The sequence below is a fragment of the Schistocerca cancellata genome, chromosome 8 (assembly GCF_023864275.1).
Source record: "Schistocerca cancellata isolate TAMUIC-IGC-003103 chromosome 8, iqSchCanc2.1, whole genome shotgun sequence".
NCBI lineage: Eukaryota > Metazoa > Arthropoda > Insecta > Orthoptera > Acrididae > Schistocerca > Schistocerca cancellata.
Genome location: NC_064633.1, coordinates 48,751,691 through 48,772,137, shown reverse-complemented (window position 1 = coordinate 48,772,137; position 20,447 = coordinate 48,751,691). Strand labels below are relative to the sequence as shown.

The window sequence follows — 20,447 nt, the reverse complement described above, 5'->3', positions numbered from 1 at the left end:
CGGTGGCACCCACACCACTGCTACTTAAAAGCTCTGCATCTGAGGATGGGTTGGATATTCTGGTGTCTGCTGAGGACCTAGATCTCGCTGGACCTTCAGACACAATGGATTTAGACTGCTCAGGCAAAATGTTGGTGGCAACAGGTGACCCTGCGGCGTAAACTGCCTCATTGAATGCTCCATGCCTTCCCAGTCTCACAATGATGTTGTCCTCCAGTTGAATTGCAGCAGTTTCCTTCCACTGCTTGGCTGAGCTGCGGCAACTGTTAAGCTTTACACTTGCTTTCTGCATTGGGTCCTCGAGTCATGTGGCCTACTGGCTCCATGTCAGGGCGGCTTCTACCAGTGGTGCTTTACCACTGATAATCTTGTGTCCCTCGAGTCTGTCATCCGAACAGACTTTTCCAGATGACAACACCTTGTTGCCATCGTTTTTTGATCAACGCAAAATGTATGACACCACCTGGTGACATCATATCCTTGGCACACTATACAGGTGGGTTCTCTGAGGCCCTCTCCCGATTTGTATTCAAAGCTTCCTGTCGCTCTGTACTTCCTGTGTCCAAGTTGGTGCCTCCCATAGTTCCCCCCATATCCAGGAGAATGGGGTCCCGCAGGGCTCTGTATTGAGTGTATCACTATTTTTTTTGTATCAGTTAACAGTCTAGCACTGCTGTAGGACCGTCTGTCTCACCCTCTCTGTATACAGATGACTTCTGCATTTTGTACTGCTCCATCATTACTGGTGTTGCTGAGCGGTGCCTACAGGGAGCCATCCACAAGGGGCAGTCATGGGCTCTTGCCCACGGTTTCCAGTTTTCGGTTACTAAGTCGTGTGTTATGCACTTCTGTCAGCATCATACTGTTCATCCGGAACTAGAACTTTCTTTACCTTCATGACAATCCACTCATTGTAGTGGAGACACATTGATTCTTAGGACTGGTTTTCGATGCCGGATTGACTTGCCTACCTCACCTTCGTCAGCTTAAGCGGAAGTCCTGGCAGCACCTCAATGCCCTCTGCTGCCTGAGCAACGCCAACTAAGGTGCAGATCACTCTACTCTGCTGCAGCTCTACAAAGCCCTGTTCAGTTCCACCTTGACTATGGGAGTCTGGTTTATGGTTCAGTGGCACCAACAGTGTTGCGTGTACTTGACCCAGTGCACCACTGTGGCGTTCGCCTAGCGATGGGAGCTTTTAGAATGAGTCCGGTGACCAGTGTCCTGGTGGAAGCCGGAGTCCCTCCATTGCAGATCTGACGTGCACAACTGCTTGCCAGTTATGCTGCACACATTCATAGTTCTCTTGAGCATCTGAATTACCGTCTCCCTTTTCTACCCGCAGCAGTTCATCTCCCACATCGGCAGCCCAGGTCATTGCTAACGATTGTGGTTCATGTGCGATCCCTTCTGTCTGAACTGGAGTCCTTCCCTTTACCACCTCCCATCCAGGTTTGTCCACATACATCTCCACGGTGTACACCTAGGCCGCAAATTTGTCTGAACCTTTCGCATGACCCTAAGGACTCAGTTACTCGTGCAGCCCTCAGCTATCACTTCCTCGCGATTCTTGATGTGTTCCGGGGCTCTGAAGTGGTTTACACTGATGGCTTGATGGCTGATGGTCATGTTGGCTTTGCCTAAATCCTCAGAGGCCACTTTGAACAGCATTCCTTGCCTGATGGCTGCAGTGTATTCACTGCAGAGATGGTGGCCATCTCTCGTGCACTTCAGTATATCTGTTCATGTCCTGGGGAATCGTTTCTTCTGTATGCAGCCTACAAGCTATCGGCCAGTGCTACCCTAACCATCCTTTGGTAGCGTCCATCCAGGAGTCCATATATACCATGGACCGGTCCCGTCTTTCAGTGGTGTTTGAGTGTGGACTCCAGGACACGTTGACATCCTAGACAATTTACTTGCTGACAGGCTGGCCAAACAGGCTACTTGGAAACTGCTTCTGGAGATTGGCATCTCTGAACCTGACCTACGTTCTGACTTATGGAGTAGGGTTCTTTTGGATTTGGGAAACTGAATTGCATAACGGTACACACAACGAACTGCATGTCATTAAGGAGGCTACAGATGTCTGAAAGACTTCCATGCGGGCCTCTCGCAGGAATAAGTTGTCCTCTGCTGCCTCTGCATTGGCCACGCTTGGGCAACCCACAGTTGCCTCCTGCGCCATGAAGACCTGCCTGAATGTCGGTTCGGCGTCCGGTTGACAGTGGCCCATATTCTGGTGCTCTGTCCCACTTCGACTGCCCAGCGACGAAATCTTGAGTTACGGGACTTGTTTCTGCTAATTTTATCTGACAACACCTCATCGGCTGATTTAGTTCTACATTTTATTCGTGAGGGTGTGTTTCTACATCTACATCCATACTCTGCAAGCCACCTGACGGTGTGTGGCGGAGGGTACCTTGAGTACCTCTATCGGTTCTCCCTTCTATTCCAGTCTCGTATTGTTCGTGGAAAGAAGGATTGTCGGTATGCCTCTATGTAGGCTCTAATCTCTCTCATTTTATCCTCATGGTCTCTTCGCGAGATATACGTAGGAGGGAGCAATATACTGCTTGACTCTTCGGTGAAGGTATGTTCTCAAAACTTTGACAAAAGCCCGTACCGAGCTACTGAGCATCTCTCCTGCAGAGTCTTCCACTGGAGTTTATCTATCATCTCCGTAACGCTTTCGCGATTACTAAATGATCCTGTAACGAAGTGCGCTGCTCTCCGTTGGATCTTCTCTATGTCTTGTATCAACCCTATCTGGTACGGATCCCACACTGCTGAGCAGTATTCAAGCAGTGGGCGAACAAGCGTACTGTAACCTACTTCCTTTGTTTTCGGATTGCATTTCCTTAGGATTCTTCCAATGAATCTGTCTGGCATCTGCTTTACCGACGATCAACATTATATGATCATTCCATTTTAAATCACTCCTAATGCGTACTCCCAGATAATTTATGGTATTAACTGCTTCCAGTTGCTGACCTGCTATTTTGTAGCTAAATGATAAAGGATCTATCTTTCTGTGTATTCTCAGCACATTACACTTGTCTACATTGAGATTCAATTGCCATGCCCTGCACCATGCGTCAATTTGCTGCAGATCCTCCTGCATTTCAGTACAATTTTCCATTGTTACAACCTCTCGATACACCACAGCATCATCTGCAAAAAGCCTCAGTGAACTTCCGATGTTATCCACCAGGTCATTTATGTACAGTATATTGTGAATAGCAACGGTCCTATGACACTCCCCTGCGGCACACCTGAAATCACTCTTACTTCGGAAGACTTCTCTCCATTGAGAATGACATGCTGCATCCTGTTATCTAGGAACTCCTCAATCCAATCACACAATTGGTCTGATAGTCCATATGCTCTTACTTTGTTCATTAAACGACTGTGGGGAACTGTATCGAACGCCTTGTGGAAGTCAAGAAACACGGCATCTACCTGTGAACCTGTGTCTATGGCCCTCTGAGTCTCGTGGACGAATAGAGCGAGCTGGGTTTCACATGACCGTCTTTTTCGAAACCCATGCTGATTCCTACAGAGTAGATTTCTAGTCTCCAGAAAAGTCATTATACTCGAACACAATACGTGTTCCAAAATTCTACAACTGATCGACGTTAGAGATATAGGTCTATAGTTCTGCACATCTGTTCGACGTCCCTTCTTGAAAACGGGGATGACCTGTGCTCTTTTCCAATCCTTTGGAACGCTACGCTCTTCTAGAGACGTACGGTACACCGCTGCAAGAAGGGGGCCAAGTTCCTTCGCGTACTCTGTGTAAAATCGAACTGGTGTCCCATCAGGTCCAGAGACCTTTCCTCTTTTGAGCGATTTTAATTGTTTCTCTATCCCTCTGTCGTTTATTTTGATATCTACCATTTTGTCATCTGTGCGACAATCTAGAGAAGGAACTACAGTGCAATCTTCCTCTGTGAAACAACTTTGGAAAAAGACATTTAGTATTTCGGCCTTTAGTCTGTCATCCTCTGTTTCAGTACCATTTTGGTCACAGAGTGTCTGGACATTTTGTTTTGATCCACCTACCGCTTTGACATAAGACCAAAATTTCTTAGGATTTTCTGCCAAGTCAGTACATAGAACTTTACTTTCGAATTCATTGAACGCCTCTTGCATAGCCCTCCTCACACTACATTTCGCTTCGCGTAATTTTTGTTTGTCTGCAAGGCTTTGGCTATGTTTATGTTTGCTGTGAAGTTCCCTTTGCTTCCGCAGCAGTTTTCTAACTCGGTTGTTGTACCACGGTGGCTCTTTTCCATCTCTTACGATCTTGCTTGGCACATACTCATCTAACGCATTATGTACGACGGTTTTGAACTTTGTCCACTGATGCTCAACACTATCTGTATTTGAGACAAAACTTTTGTGTTGAGCCAACAGGTACTCTGAAATCTGCTTTTTGTCACTTTTTCTAAACAGAAAAATCTTCCTACTCTTTTTAATATTCCTATTTACAGCTGAAATCATTGATGGCGTAACCGCTTTATGATCGCTGATTCCCTGTTCTGCGTTAACTTTTTCAAATAGTTCGGGTCTGTTTGTCACCAGAAGGTCTAATATGTTATCGCTTCGAGTCGGTTCTCTGTTTAACTGCTCAAGGTAGTTTTCAGATAAAGCACTTAAAAAAATTTCACTGGATTCTTTGTCCCTGCCACCTGTTATGAACGTCTGAGTCTCCCAGTCTATATCCGGCAAATTAAAATCTCCACCCAGAACTATAACATTGTGGGGAAATCTACTCGAAATATTTTCCAAATTATCCTTCAGGTGCTCAGCCACAACAGCTGCTGAGCCAGGGGGCCTATAGAGACATCCAATTACCATGTCTGAGCCTGCTTTAACTGTGACCTTCACCCAAATCATTTCACATTTCGGATCTCCGTCAATTTCCTTCGATACTATTGCACTTCTTATCGCTATAAACATGCCTCCCCTTCACTGTCCAGCCTGTCTCTGCGGTATACATTCCAATCTGAGTTTAGGATTTCATTACTGTTTACGTTCCCCCTGCGGGTCCGGGGATTAGAATAGGCCCGAGGTATTCCTGCCTGTCGTAAGAGGCGACTAAAAGGAGTCCATCCCCCTCACGGGGGTAGTTAGCGCCTGCGTCCGGAGACGGACGGTTCCACGACCTATAATTGTGGTCTTTTTGGTTTTTCACTTCTCGTTTCTTCCTTCCTTTGGTTGGTTCCTTTCTTTGTTCTTCTCCACCTCACTGTCTTCCTTACTCTTTCCCTTGACTTCTTCTCCTTGCCTTCTCATTGCCTTCTTCTCCTTGCCTTCTCATTGCCTTCTTCTCATTGCCTTGTTCTCCTTGCCTTCTCTGGTCTCCGCCTCGGCGTTTGAGACAGTCTGTCCTCTTTCTCCCTCTCTCTCTTCTTTTTCCTCTTCTTCCTTCCTCCCTTTGCGTGCCTGAAGGCCGACCCACGCGTTCGCACGCGTAGCCGGTGACGGGGTAACGCGTAATTCCCCGCCCTGGGTAGACATGTAAGGCACGCACGTACTCCCTGGTAAAGGCCAGGCCCGGGGAGGGGTGATTGCCTGAGCTGATACCTTCTGACCGTGCCGATTGGTCCCTCCGTCTGTTTCTCGGGAGGTGTGACCTGAGGTGTAAACATTCACCTAAGGCGGGAGTGCCCTCTGAGAGGGTCCCCACAAGGAAGGAGCGTCGGAGACGCTGGCAGTCATGGGGGATTCCTCCGCAATGGATTTCACTCCATCTCTCTCGACTTCTGCCCAAAAACTGAAATGTGACCAGCCACCAGTGACAAAAGTACTACCGCCTGCCCCACAGTTCCTCGTCGTTTCTCGATCTGAGGACGGAAAGGATTTTTCCTCCGTCAACCCTTTCGTTATCCAGAAGGGCGTAGATGCCATAGCCGGATCTGTCAAATCTTGTACCAGGTTGCGTAACGGTACCTTATTACTAGAAACTGAGAGTGCCTTTCCGGCACAAAAACTGCTTCGGGCCACACTCCTGTACACGTTCCCTGTCCGGGTGGAGGCCCACCTAACTTAGAATTCGTCTCGTGGTGTAGTCTATACTAGCTCCCTCGACGGATTGACTGACGAGGAGATTCAATCTTTCCTCGCTGAGCAGGGCGTGACGGCTGTCCATAGGGTCATGAAAAAGGTCAACAATGACCTTGTACCGACCCGGACAATTTTCTTGACCTTCGATAGTGTTAAGCTGCCATCGCGCATCAAGGCGGGCTACGAGGTTATTTCTGTTCGCCCCTATGTCCCGACACCTACGCGCTGCTACCAGTGTCAGTGTTTCAGTCACACTCGACAGTCTTGTTCCAATGCGGCTAAATGTGTCACTTGTGGCAGGGATGCCCATGAGGGTGACTGTCCACCTCCGTCTCCTCGTTGTGTGAACTGTCAGGGTGACCATGCCGCATCCTCCCGCGACTGTCCTGTCTATAAGAAAGAACGCTGTATCCAAGAAATTCGGGTCAAAGAGAAAGTGTCCACCTCGGCTGCTCGCAAGCTATTGGCTAGTAGGAAGCCCACGCTGCTCCCAGCGGGGAAATACAGTACTGTCCTCGCCTCTCCTCGGACTACCCGGGAGGTGGCAACCCAGACATGCGATCTGACCTTCAGCACCACGGTCGTCCGTTCGGCCAGTGCTAAGATCGCGCGGTCGACGTCTCCTCTTCCTCCCATCACCCCACAGACACCAGCCCCTTCATCAGCTTCTGCTAAGACGAAGACCCAGAAGTCCGATGCACGGGCCTTCAAGAAGGAACCATCCCGTGCAGACTTCCTACGTACCTCGACCTCCCAGCCTTCGACCGGTACTTCCACCAAACGTCCTTCCAAGAAGGCTCATAGGAAGCACAGTTCTCCTTCTCTGCCACGGCGCATTTCTTCTCCTGCGCCACCCAGCGGTTGCCGCCCCAGGCCATCATCCGTTTCGCCTGGCCGCACCGCTGGTAGCCGAACATCTGGCCATTCACCGGCGGAGGAAGCTCCCCCTCCCGGCCATCCTCCCAAGATGGCCGATGAACCTATAGACCCAATGGACGATGACTGTCCGCCTACTGATAGCGGCGGCAGTGCTCGCTCGAAGCCAGGCCCTCAGCAGCCTTCGAGGTGACCCCTTCTTTCATCTTCCTTTTCTTACGATGGCACTTATTCACTGGAACATTCGCAGCATTCGCTCCAACTGAGAGGACTTGAAGTTGCTGCTCCGCTTGCACCATCCGCTTGTCGTAGCCCTCCAGGAAACGAAGCTACGCCCATGCGATCAAATTGCCTTGGCACACTACACCTCTGTGCGTTTTGACCTACCCTCTGTGGTAGGTATCCCAGCTCGTGGAGGAGTTATGTTGCTGGTCCGGGATGATATTTACTACGATCCCATCACGTTGCACACCGGCCTGCAGGCAGTTGCCATCCGCATTACTCTCCCCACTTTTACATTTTCCATTTGTACCGTTTACACTCCATCGTCATCTGCCGTTACCAGGGCAGGCATGATGCAACTTATTGCTCAGCTACCTGCACCATTTTTGTTAACTGGAGACTTCAATGCCCACCATCCCCTTTGGGGCTCTCCAGTGTCCTGCCCGAGGGGCTCCCTGTTAGCAGACCTTTTCAACCAGCTCAATCTTGTCTGCCTCAATACTGGCGCCCCTACTTTTCTTTCGGACACATCTCACACCTATTCCCATTTAGACCTCTCTATATGTACTCCCCAACTTGCACGCCGGTTTGAGTGGTATGCCCTTTCTGATACATATTCGAGCGACCACTTCCCGTGTGTTATCCATCTTATGCAGCATACCCCCTCTCCATGCTCCTCTAGTTGGACCATCTCCAAGGCAGACTGGGGGCTCTTCTCTTCCAGGGCGACCTTTCAAGATCAAACCTTCACAAGCTGCGATCGTCAGGTCGCACACCTCACGGAAGTCATTCTCGCTGCTGCTGAATATTCCATCCCTCACCCTACTTCTTCTCCACGTCGCGTACCGGTCCCCTGGTGGACCGCAGCATGTAGAGACGCTTTACGTGCTCGTCGACGTGCTTTACGCACCTTTAAACGCCACCGAATTGTACCAATTATAAATGATTACGTGCTCAGTGTCATCGTATTATTAAAGAAAGCAAGAAAGCCAGCTGGGCTGCTTTCACAAGCACCTTCAACAGTTTTACTCCTTCTTCTGTTGTCTGGGGTAGCCTGCGCCGGCTATCTGGCACTAAGGTCCACTCACCAGTTTCTGGCTTGACGGTCGCGAATGACGTCCTTGTGGCCCCTGAGGATGTCTCCAATGCCTTCGGCCGCTTTTTCGCAGAGGTTTCGAGCTCCGCTCATTACCACCCTGCCTTCCTCCCCCGCAAACAGGCAGAGGAGGCTAGGCCACCTAGCTTCCGCTCCTCGAATAGTGAAAGTTATAATGCCCCATTCACCATGCGGGAACTCGAAAACGCACTTGGCCGATCACGGTCCTCCGCTCCAGGGCCTGATTCTATTCATATTCAGATGCTGAAGAACCTTTCTCCTGCGGGTAAAGATTTTCTTCTTCGTACTTACAATCGCATCTGGATTGAGGGACATGTTCCCGCATGCTGGTGCGAGTCTATTGTTGTCCCGATTCCTAAGCCGGGGAAGGACAAGCACTTGCCTTCCAGTTATCGACCTATCTCGCTTACCAGCTGTGTCTGTAAAGTGATGGAGCAAATGGTTAACTCTCGATTGGTTTGGCTGCTTGAGTCTCGACGCCTACTTACCAATGTACAATGTGGATTTCGTAGGCGCCGCTCTGCTGTTGACCATCTGGTTACCTTGTCGACCTTCATTATGAATAACTTCTTGCGGAAGCGCCCGACCGCGGCTGTGTTCTTTGATTTGGAAAAGGCTTACGACACCTGTTGGAGGGCGGGCATTCTCCGCACCATGTATACATGGGACCTTCGCGGTCGCCTTTCTCTTTTTATTCGTTCCTTTTTAATGGATCGACAGTTCAGGGTACGTGTGGGTTCTGTCCTGTCGGACACCTTTCGCCAGGAGAATGGGGTGCCACAGGGCTCAGTTTTGAGCGTCGCTCTCTTCGCCATCGCGATCAATCCAATAATGGATTGCCTCCCAGCTGATGTATCAGGCTCCCTTTTCGTGGACGATTTTACCATCTATTGCAGCGCGCAGTGTACACGTGTCCTGGAGCGCTGTCTTCAGCGTTCTCTTGACCGTCTTTACTCCTGGAGTGTCGCCAATGGCTTCCGTTTTTCTGCCGAGAAGACGGTCTGTATTAACTTCTGGCGCTACAAAGAGTTTCTCCCACCGTCCTTACGACTCGGTCCCGTTGCTCTCCCAATCGTGGAGACAACCAAATTTTTAGGCCTTACATTTGACAGGAAACTTAGCTGGTCTCCACATGTGTCATATTTGGCCGCCTGTTGTACCCGTTCTTTAAATGTCCTCCGTGTTCTCAGTGGTATGTCGTGGGGAGCGGATCGAACCATCCTACTTCGTCTATATCGGTCGATCGTCCGCTCCAAGCTGGATTATGGGTGCTTCGTATACTCCTCTGCACGGCCATCCATCTTACGCCGCCTCAACTCCATACAACATCGGGGTTTACGACTTGCGATCGGAGCATTTTATACTAGTCCCGTAGAGAGTCTTAATGCTGACGCTGGCGAATTGCCACTCACCTACCGGCGCGATGTACTGCTTTGTCGGTATGCCTGTCGGCTACTGTCAATGCCCGACCACCCGTCTTATCGTTCCTTTTTTGACGACTCTCTCGACCGTCAATACGGGTTGTATGTCTCTGCCCTGCTACCCCCTGGAGTTCGCTTTCGTCGCCTCCTTCAACACCTTAATTTTTCACTCCCTGCAACCTTTCGAGTGGGCGAGAGCCACACGCCACCTTGGCTCCAGGCTCAGGTCCGCGTTCACCTTGACCTCAGCTCGCTCCCAAAAGAGGTTACCCCCGGTTCGGTCTACCACTCCCGTTTTGTGGAACTTCGTTTGAAGTTCATCAATATGACTTTCATTTATACAGATGGCTCTAAGACCAATGACTGGGTCGGGTGTTCTTTTATTGTCAGGGCACAAAGTTTCAAATAACGGCTCCATGGCCATTGTTCGGTCTTCACAGCTGAACTCTTTGCCCTCTACCAGGCTGTTCTTTACATCTGCCGCCACCGACATTCTGCTTATGTCATCTGCTCCGATTCCCTGAGCGCCATCCAGAGCCTCAGTGATCCGTATCCGGTTCACCCTTTCGTGCACCGGATCCAACGCTCTCTTCGGCAGCTGGTGGACGTCGGTTCTCTGGTTAGCTTTATGTGGGTCCCTGGCCATGTCGGTATCCCTGGGAACGAAGCTGCAGATGCCGCGGCAAAGGCTGCGGTCCTCCAGCCTCGGACAGCTTCTTGTTGTGTCCCTTCGTCAGATTTTAGCAGGGTTATTTGTCGGCGCATTTTATCGCTGTGGCATGCCGATTGGGCTGCCCTTACAGCCAACAAGCTTCGGGCGTTGAAACCTCCTCCCGTGGCTTGGACGTCCTCCTCACGCCCTTCTCGGCGGGAGGAGGTAGTTTTGGCCCGGTTATGAATTGGACACTGCCGGTTCAGCCATCGCCATCTGCTGACGGCTGCGCCGGCGCCGTTCTGCCCATGTGGGCAATTGCTGACGGTCCGCCACATTTTAATGTCCTGTCCGGATTTTAACGCACTGCGTCTCGATCTTAACCTGCCATGTACTTTAGATGCCGTTTTAGCGGATGACCCACGAGCAGCTGCTCGTGTTCTTCGTTTTATCAATTTGACAAACTTCACTAAGGACATTTGATGATGCTGTTTTTTAATCCTATGCCTGTCAGTCTGTCTTTTATCGTGTTTTCCCTTTTAGTTGTTGTTTTAAACTTGTGCCTCGCGGTGCATTCTTAACGTCGCCAGGGCGCTAATGACCATTGAAGTTGTGCGCCCTAAAACCACAAAAAACAAAAAAAAAAAAAAAAAAATTACTGTTTACGTCTGGTTTCAGCCAACTTTCTGTCCCTAGTACTATATGGGTGTTCTGATCGTTTATTAATGAGAGCAGTTCTGGGACCTTTCTGTAGAGGCTCCTGCAGTTTACTATTAGCACATTAATATTGTTATTCCCTGTTGCATTTTACCTACTCCTACCTTGCCGCGTCTCAGGAGGCGTCTTGTCGGGCCTAGGGAGGGGATTCTCTAACCTAAAAAACCCCCATGTGCACTCCACACATACTCCGCTATCCTTGTAGCCGCTTCCGGCGTGTAGTGCACGCCTGACCGATTCAGGGGGACCCTACATTTCTCCACCTGATAGCGGAGGTCGAGAAATTTGCACCCCAGATCTCCGCAGAATCGTTTGAGCCTCTGGTTTAAGCCTTCCACTAGGCTCCAAACCAGAGGACCGCGATTGGTTCTGGGAACGATACTACAAATAGTTAGCTCTGATTTCACCCCGCGAGTGAGGCTTTCCGCCTTCACCAATTCCGCCAACCGCCTGTACGAACTGAGGATGACCTCTGAACCCAGACGGCAGGAGCCATTGGTGCCGACATGAGCAACAATTTGCATTCGGGTGCACCCAGTGCTCTCTATCGCCGCCGGTAGGGCCTCCTCCACTTCTCGGATGAGACCCCCCAGCAAGCAGACAGAGTGAACACTGGCCTTCTTCCCCAACCTTCCCGCTATTTCCCTAAGGGGCTCCATCACCCGCCTAACGTTGGAGCTCCCAATAACTAATAAACCCCTTCCCCCGTGTACCTGCTCGGACCTTGCTGAAGGAGCAGCCACTTGTCCACCCACAGGCAGAGCGGGCGATGCCACACGGCCAGCCTCCACATTGACCCTCCGCCTCGTGCGCCGTGAACGCCGCTGAACCCGCCACTCCCCTTGGGGAGAGGGTGGCCCAACCGCGCCCAGTACCCGCGAAGATGTCTCGACAGCAGGGACAGTGGGTGAAGCATGTAACACCTGAGGTGTACCTTGTGATGCACCAGACTCCCCACTGCCGCTACACTCCGAGGCAGCAGCCTGAAGACGGCTGACCGCGGCCATCAACACGCTCAGCTGTTGGCGAACAGTGGCCAGCTCCTCCTACGTCCGTACACAGGAGTCACACATCCTATCCATCCTAAGGAATCAATTTACTGAAGAGAGTTAATCAACCTTTAACTAGACTGCTAATTCACTAAAGGCGGCTGTTTATTCACTAAACTGTGGTTGCCAGCCACTTCTTGTAGAAAACAATGAAAATAGCACTACCTGTCTCTGGACTGTATTGAAAGCAAACACTAGCACTACTGTCACTATGGTTGACTAAAGGGACTCTCTCTGACTGTATTCAAAACAAACACGAAATCTATGGAACACTATTAATAGCACCCAACAATTAAAGCTTCCTAAAAGCAAATACACACTGAAGAAGAAGTGACAAGTAAGAAAAATACAGTTAATACTTAAATTAAGGTAGCTCGCTGCACAGCAGACGTGAAGCAGACGGCAGTTACGACGACACTGACTCTACTGGCACTATGGCTGACTAAAGGGACTCTCTCTGACGGTATTCAAAACAATGGAACACCATTAATAGCACCCGACAATTAAAGCTTCCTAAAAGCAAATACACACGGAAGAAGAAGTGACAAGTAAGAAAAATACAGTTAATACTTAAATTAAGGTAGCTCGCTGCACAGCAGACGTGAAGCAGACGGCAGTTACGATCTACGTTTTAGCGCATGTCCTATGTCCGTCTGTCCTCCACCCTAGTGCTTCTAGGGTGGAGGTTTAAATGTGTTACAGAGTGGCTGGCTTCTCCTTTTTTATTCTCATGGTCACCCAGCCATGGTAATCTGCTTTGTTGTTTTAATCTCTTCATCCCGTTTCTTGCATTTCTTGACCCTTTTTGTCCATTTACACGTTTGTTGCCCTTCATTGTAGTTGTGAATTTTCCTTTCATTCTGTTTTGAGTTGTCAGTCTAGTTTATTATATTCTCATACTTGTGGCATTGTTTTATTCAGAACAAGGGACTGATGACCTCTTAGTTTGGGTCCCCCCCCCCTCTTTTAATCCAACCAACCAACATTCCAACAAAATTAGAAACAACAGATAAATACCAAGGAGCAGGTATGTACCAGCTAGAGTGCCAAGAAATTAAATTAGTGTATCTGGAAACTTCAACAGTAGATATAAAGAACATATAATAAGTTGGAAATATGAAAATAGTCATTCTACCTTGGCCAAACATCTGATCAAACATGGAACATGAGATTAGAGTTATCTGAGTGAATAATCTCAACAAAAAGCTGCTGACATTGCAAGAAAACTTTCACCTACAAAGAGTCATTGCAAAATATATAAAAATACGCAAACAAAACAAATGAAAAATATCAAACCATACACACAACACAAACAAGACGGCAGACACAATGACAGTTGACAACACTACACTCTGAAAACGCACATATCTTGATCACAAAATGAAAAGTGCGAGTGATGTATACGATGTGTTGAATCAAATGTGGGTGAAAGAATGCTGTAAATCGGCCAAATGGAGCTTGGAAACTAACGAATACATCTCCAGCACCACACATGAGCTAACAGCGCTGGAAATCGTAAGTAACGCCAGTCGATAATTTCACAGCATGAAATTTGTGCTACAAAAGTTGATTCTGACCTAAAAAACAAGAGTAAAACATGACAAAATGTAACATACCAACATATTGTAACTACCACATAATACGTTTATTATGTATAAAAAGAAACGTATTACAGGCCACTGAAGATGCTTCACAAATAAACGAAGTAAAACGCATATGGCAATAAAAAAACTACCTTCAATTAGTTGCATAGGCGGAACGTACCTCCACGAAAAACAACTGATGAGCGTTTTAAGCATTTGCGTAGACGGAAAATACTTCCAAGAATTTGAAAGCAACTAAGGAGACAGAAAACATTAAAATGATGAGTTATCAGTGATTTCCAACGTCACATGCTTCCCATTTTCAGTCTTAGCTGGAGCGAGGGTGAGATCCCATCTCAATTGTGAGAAAGTATGATTATCACAATACTGCAACTTGGTCAACACATCCTTGAGATGGACAGCTGTTGCCTATTTGCCCTTACTAATGTCTTCTGCAAATTATTCGAACATATGGTGAAACCTATGGTTGTATTGGTACCTTGGTTATCTGGGTCTTTTGGCCCTGTCCCAGGGCAATTTTAGTCAAGGCCATTCTACTGCTGACAGTTTTGTATGCCTAGGGTTTGCTATTCAGACAGTGTTTGCTTGGCATCAGCATCGTACTGCTGTCTTCTTTGACTTGCATCGTGCTTATGACACCACATGACATCACTATATACTTACTGTCCTTCATAAGTGGGTTCTATGGGGCCAACTCCTGATTTTTGTGTGGAATGTCTTGTGTGGGCTGAATTTGCTGCTTCCCACAGTACTCACCATATACAAGAGAATGGTGTTCTGCAGGGCTCTGTATTGCACGTGCCCCTGTTTTTAAATGGCTATCGTGGACTATCTTTAGCTGTGCGGTCTACAGTGCCTCCCTCCTTGTATGCTGACAACCGTTGCATCTATTATTGCTGCTCAACTGCAGGTATTGCTGAAAGCTGACTACAAGGTGCCATAAGAAATGTGCAGGCTTGGGCTCTTGCCCATGGCTTCCAGTTTTCTGCTGTCAATACAGGTGTCGTGCACTTCTGTCCTCGTTGTTCTGTTCATCTCCAGTCAGAACTCTATCTTGAGGGCCCAGTGTTCATTGTGGTGGAGTCTTTTCATTTTTTGGGATTGGTCTTTGATGCACGGTTGATGTGGCTAACACATCTTTGTTAGCTTAAGGAAACATGCTGGTCACACTTTAATACTTTTCACCATCTTGGTAACACCAGCTGAGGTGTAGACCTCTCTACACTTTTGTGGCTCTACAAGGCTCTGATCCTGTCTCTTCTTGATTATGTGAGCCTGGCGTATGGCTCAGCATTGTGAATGCTGGACACCATACAACATTGTGGAGTCCGACTCGTGACAAGTATCTGTAGGACTGGGCCTGTGAACAGCCTACTCATGGAGGTTGGCATCCCTCGCAGAAAGATTAGGTGCCAACAGCTGTTGCTTAGCTGTGCAATATGAATGAATGAATGAAATGAATGAATGAATGAATGAATGAAATTTTATTGTCGTTTAGCTATTACAGCAATTGACAAAGTCATTCACTGCTCCCCTGATTGTCTGAACTACTGTGTACTTGCTCGTGGTAGGGACATCTATCTCCCACAACAGAGGCAGTTGTCTGGAGTCACAATCACAATTGACATACAGACTCTCTGCTCTAAACTCCATCTTTCCCCACTGTTGCCTCTTGTTAGAGAGAATTTGCATGTGCACCAGTGGCATGTACCCCGTTCTTGGACCTGCCTCGACCTCTCCTTTGTCCTAAGACTCAGTAGACCCTATGGTTTTTTGCCGTCTGTTCCTGAATATTTGTAGGCTCAGAGGTGGTATACACCGATAGCTTTACGATCAATGGATGAACCAATTTAGCCTATTCACATGCAAGATGCAGTGAATTGCCAGAGACCTCAGCCACTTTCCATTTTGTGCTGGCATTGACTCCTTGAGTAGTTTTCAGGCTGTCGACCAACACCCATTGATTTTGCCTGTACATGATCTCCTGTATAACCTCCACCATGCTGGATGGTTGGTCATCTTTGTATGAACCCCTGGTCACGTTGGGATCCTTGTGAATGTACATTCTGATGGGTTGGCTATCAGGATGCCAACTTTGGAGATGGGGTACCAGAACCAGGCCTTCAGTCAACTCTACACTGACAGTTGTTGGATGCTTGGAATGCGGATTGGTGTGCCATAGTTTCTCTGAATAAACTGCAAACCGTAATGGAGATAACAACCATGGGCAGTCTTCCCTTCGCGGTTCTTGCAGGAAAGCTACTGTAGCTTCACATTTGCCGTACTTGCTAACCCTTGCCTACATCCACTGAAGTGAGGATCCACCCCACTGTCGGTGTGTTGCTCATCTCTAGGTGGCCCACATCCTACTGGACTCCCCTAATTTGGCCACCTTACAGTGTACCTGAAACTTTCTGATACTACCTCTGGTGCTAGTAGATGACTTCAAAGTGGCAGATTTGGTTTTACGTTTTACCTGTGAAAGTGTTTTTACTCCTGTCTGTGATGTAGGGTGCATTAGTCTTATTGGCCAATTGAGAGATTGGAGAGGCACCTCGTTGCCTACTCCAATCCTGGGGGGACAACAGCTGCACTTGCTCAGTGGTTTGGCCTGGCTCCTGCCCTTCCCCCTTTTCAATTCTTCTTACTCTTGTCCATTTGTTGTCGGTTGACAGACTCATCACCAATCTCTTTCCAAGGTTTAATCTTGTCCATGAAGTTAATGTTCTTATGATAAGGGAAGATGTGGAAACACTTGTTGGATGTAGAGGTCATGTCTCAGGTCACTTAATTTGTCTGGAGCCCTCCAGCTGCTTTCTGAGTGGAGAATTATCCCACCTTCACCCTTGTACCCCTATTTCACTTCTACTTGCTTCTCTCTCTTTGTTTTCTTGATTCTCAGATACATTCAAATCCACTGGGATTTCCCTCCCATGTGCTTCCTCTCTGGGGACTGTTCACAGCTTGACACGCAGAGAATTCGTAGATTGATTCCTTAAAACCTCCATCCTCTCTCCCATCCCTCCCCCCTCCCGCAGTACAGATGTCTGATTATGCATCTAGCAGCACTGAAAGCTTAAATGTTTAGCAGTCTTCTCATAGTATCTGTCTGCGCCTAAATGCCTCCTTTGTGTGGTGAGCAGCACACTACCCTTTTCATAATGTTGTTATTCCGTCTTGAACCTGAAGTTGTTTCGTTTGACTGATTGTTGCACAAAATTACATAATTTGTTAAGTGATTACTTAATTCATTAACATTTCTTTATTTCACACTGTTGCAATTTCAACTTAATAGCCATTATCAAGTGCACAGGTGAAACAGTCATTAAATATTCAACATGTCTGAAAGACATGTCCTTGTCGGAATATTACTACACGTGTGATCATATACAACAGTTGTTGCATTATGAGTGCAAATTACAAATAGGCATTTCTGCTGACATCACAAACAACAGAAACACACTCTGCTGTGCTAATGATGACTATTTTGGCACTGCATTGGCCATAATCGGCAACCGAACTGACTCTGTTACCAGAGTGAGAAAATTGTGCAGTAACCTCTTTCGTATCTTCTTGTAAGTCTATATTTAAAAAGGGAAAGGGATAGGTTGAAGTTAAATATAATGGGAATTAGTGAAGTTTAGTGGCTGGAGGAACAGGACTTCTGATCAGGTGAATACAGGCTTATAAATATAACAACAGTTAGGGGTAATGCAGGAGTAAGATTAGAAATGAATAAGAAAATAGGAACACTGTAGTGCCTCAAGAATTTCGGGGTAAATTTTCTAGAAACACTTGGCCTTCCACCGTCTCGAACACCTGATATTTTTGGTACAAGTGCGGGAGAGTGAGAACGTTTCTACCGATCTACCTGTTTATATGTGCAGGTCAGAAGGTTGTTATTAGAAGATTGTAAGAAGGGCGAGTCACTGACGGTGACAAGTGTTTGCCACCAGCACCACAGAAGACGTGATGAAAACTCTAGGAATAATTACGTAGTATTCTTTGATGTGTTAGTGTCTGTGGTGATTGTAAAAAAGACTGATGAACCAATTGAATATAGATTGCTATGTACATGCATGTCTTGGACTCGGAGTAGTCAAGTCGCATGTTCATATTTTCATATGGGTTTTAAACCAACTCTTATGTCTCAATGTACTTAATTATCTGTAAAGCTCGAGATACGAGTGAGACGATGAAGATATTTATATGTCTAAGAAGAGAATTTTGTTCTGCATAGCAGTTGTAATACATCATTCATCAATCCCTTCCGCCCCCTCTGCCCCCGTCCCTTCCGCCCCCTCTGCCCCACGTCCCTTCCGCCCCGTCTGCCCCACGTCCCTTCCGGCCCCACGTCTGCCACGTCCTCTACCACAAGAACTGCCCACTCTTCATTTATAGACAGACTATAGTTGGTCATGCTCCTTGGTGGGATTAGGAAAACTTTTCATAGTTCAAAGAAATTTGAATGTATGCAATAAACATGTGCTCTTGCAGGAATGTGGGGCTTCCACGATAGACTGCTGACTCTGCGACGTGCTCTTCATGGTTTCTTATCGGGTTCTCCATGCCGTGAAGCTTTGTATCGACGCTGGCGATGGCAACAGACACGTGCTAATCTAGCTGCGGGTCTTGTATATACTGAGGAGGAATGGCAACGTGAATGGGACAGCATAATCAGCATGGCTTCAACTCAGCCACGAAAGTCAATGAATCGCAGACGCAGTTCCATTCTTATGGAGCGTTCCCTGTGAGTATACAGTCTGTTTCATACTGTTGTTCTTAATTGACGTATGGGTCTGAGGAAGCATACTGGCAGTGAAACTGGTCAACTAAAAGTTTAGATTAAATATCAAGAACAATACCAGAACCTCTATAATGATGTGCATTAGTCAGATGTCTGATAATGTTCTGTAAAGCCAAAGCCTTTACACTTTAAAAAAAATCTGTATGTAGTGGTCGGTAATTAAAGTTTCACATTGCCAAATACATTAAACATCTCTGCTAAGAGATTTCCCTTTGTTTTATTTTAATTTAAGGGAGGAGATACCAGAAAATGCAACGTATGAAAGCCTTGAAGAAGTTCACGTACTTGCATTAGCACACGTGCTGCGGAGACCTATAGTTGTCATTGCAGATGTGATGCTGAAGGTAATAACATTGAGTAAGAATTTTTCATTATTTTGGTTGACTGTAGCATAGATACTTTATGAAACATTATTAAAAGCTTGAGAGCGGAGTTCATTAGAAGACATCTTTAGATGAAGCATTCTTGACTATTTTTGTTGCATAACAAGAGTTTCAGGTTCTTTGCCCATATTGAACAGTAACATTAATAATAATACATTAACATTTCTGCCTTCAATGTTATGTTGAAAATAGACTGATGACTAAAAAATAATGCATTTGAGTGCAAGTGAGTTAAGACATTCCTATAAACTAAACTGACAATTAGTATTGAGTGTAAGCACCCTGGGCTTATTTGCGACAGTGTACACAGCTTACCTTTCTGCATTTGGCAAACTTATGATAGAAGTTACAGATTTTGTCTCTGTGTGGTATCCATTGTAGCAGTTGCCTGTACATTAACTGTAAGTAAAGAAGTTAGTCGTGTGTTGGCAGCTGCAGTAATTGGTTACAAGCTCAGGAGTGCTCTTCAGTTAGTGGAAGTATTAATAAGTTGTTAGTTTATTGAGACAATAAGTGCCACTTGTATTTAAATACTGCAACAGGCAGAAGACTTGCTTTGTTGGTGCTGGCCATTTTAGCAATTTTGATCGAGGTAAACTTATGCTGCAATGTTCTTCTTCAGCACACCAGTATAGAAGCATGCACAAAATCAGCTAAGTGAAAGATTTGTGCAATACACACATTTATTTATATATATGAAAGCTGATTTAGGATTTTTTCTCTTGTGTGAGACTACTTGTACAAGAATGTGCGTTGATTTAAATTTCTAGATTCACATATTTTACTGTTCTCATCACTTCTTCGGCGTAATCTTTCATTGATTGTATCAATAACTGTTTGCATTGTGATATATTGTGAAACTTCGAACATTTGCTAGCGCCGCAATAAACTAGTACTCTTACTGTCAATTGTAGGCTTAAAATAAATTGTGCTCTTTTAAAATTCTTGAAAGCAGTAGGCCTCTCCTCACTCTAAAGAATCTTTTTCTAATTTCATTTCACTTTTGTATGAGAAATAGGTTAGTTTCAGAATTTTGGGACCCTTGCAAAACTACATTTTCATACGTTAACAGTAAAAGTGTTTTGGATATATAATTTAATTCGTAGCAAGCCATCCTTTGTGGTTCACAGTTGAGCTAAAGTATACATCAACCCTGAATTTCATTGCATATCAACAGAGATAAACATGTGTTTTTGAGAATTTTTGGAAGCTACCATTGTCCTTTCATAATGTATGAGTAATTTGTAACAAATTGGCATTGATTTAGTTACTGTAGCATATTTTCTAAGTAACATATTGTGTTACATCTAGTTTCCCCTGAAAGAGAAGTAGCCATATATATTATCTGCATATATAATAAATTAACTTTATTTTCGAGTTTGCTAACTACTATAATTAACATCTAAATGTTTTAGGAAACTGGTAATTTTTCCCACAGGTTTTTGAGTTGCCTCAATAGAAAACTTGTTTTGTGTGTTTGCTTCAGTTCTTATAGGGAATTAGCAGCTTTTTAGCTCAACAGATTAA

The 20,447-nt window shown here is 46.3% G+C and overlaps 1 protein-coding gene across 3 annotated transcripts in view; it reads left to right on the top strand.

The window, feature by feature from the left end:
• Positions 1 to 20,447, top strand: part of LOC126094815 (OTU domain-containing protein 7B-like) — a 96,612-nt gene that overhangs the window by 27,648 nt on the left and 48,517 nt on the right. For all 3 annotated transcript variants that reach the window (XM_049909390.1, XM_049909388.1, XM_049909387.1), the window contains exons 5-6: positions 18,228 to 18,480; positions 18,770 to 18,881. In XM_049909390.1, the coding sequence (XP_049765347.1) occupies positions 18,228 to 18,480; positions 18,770 to 18,881 (365 nt within the window). The remainder of the gene's footprint in view (positions 1 to 18,227; positions 18,481 to 18,769; positions 18,882 to 20,447) is intronic.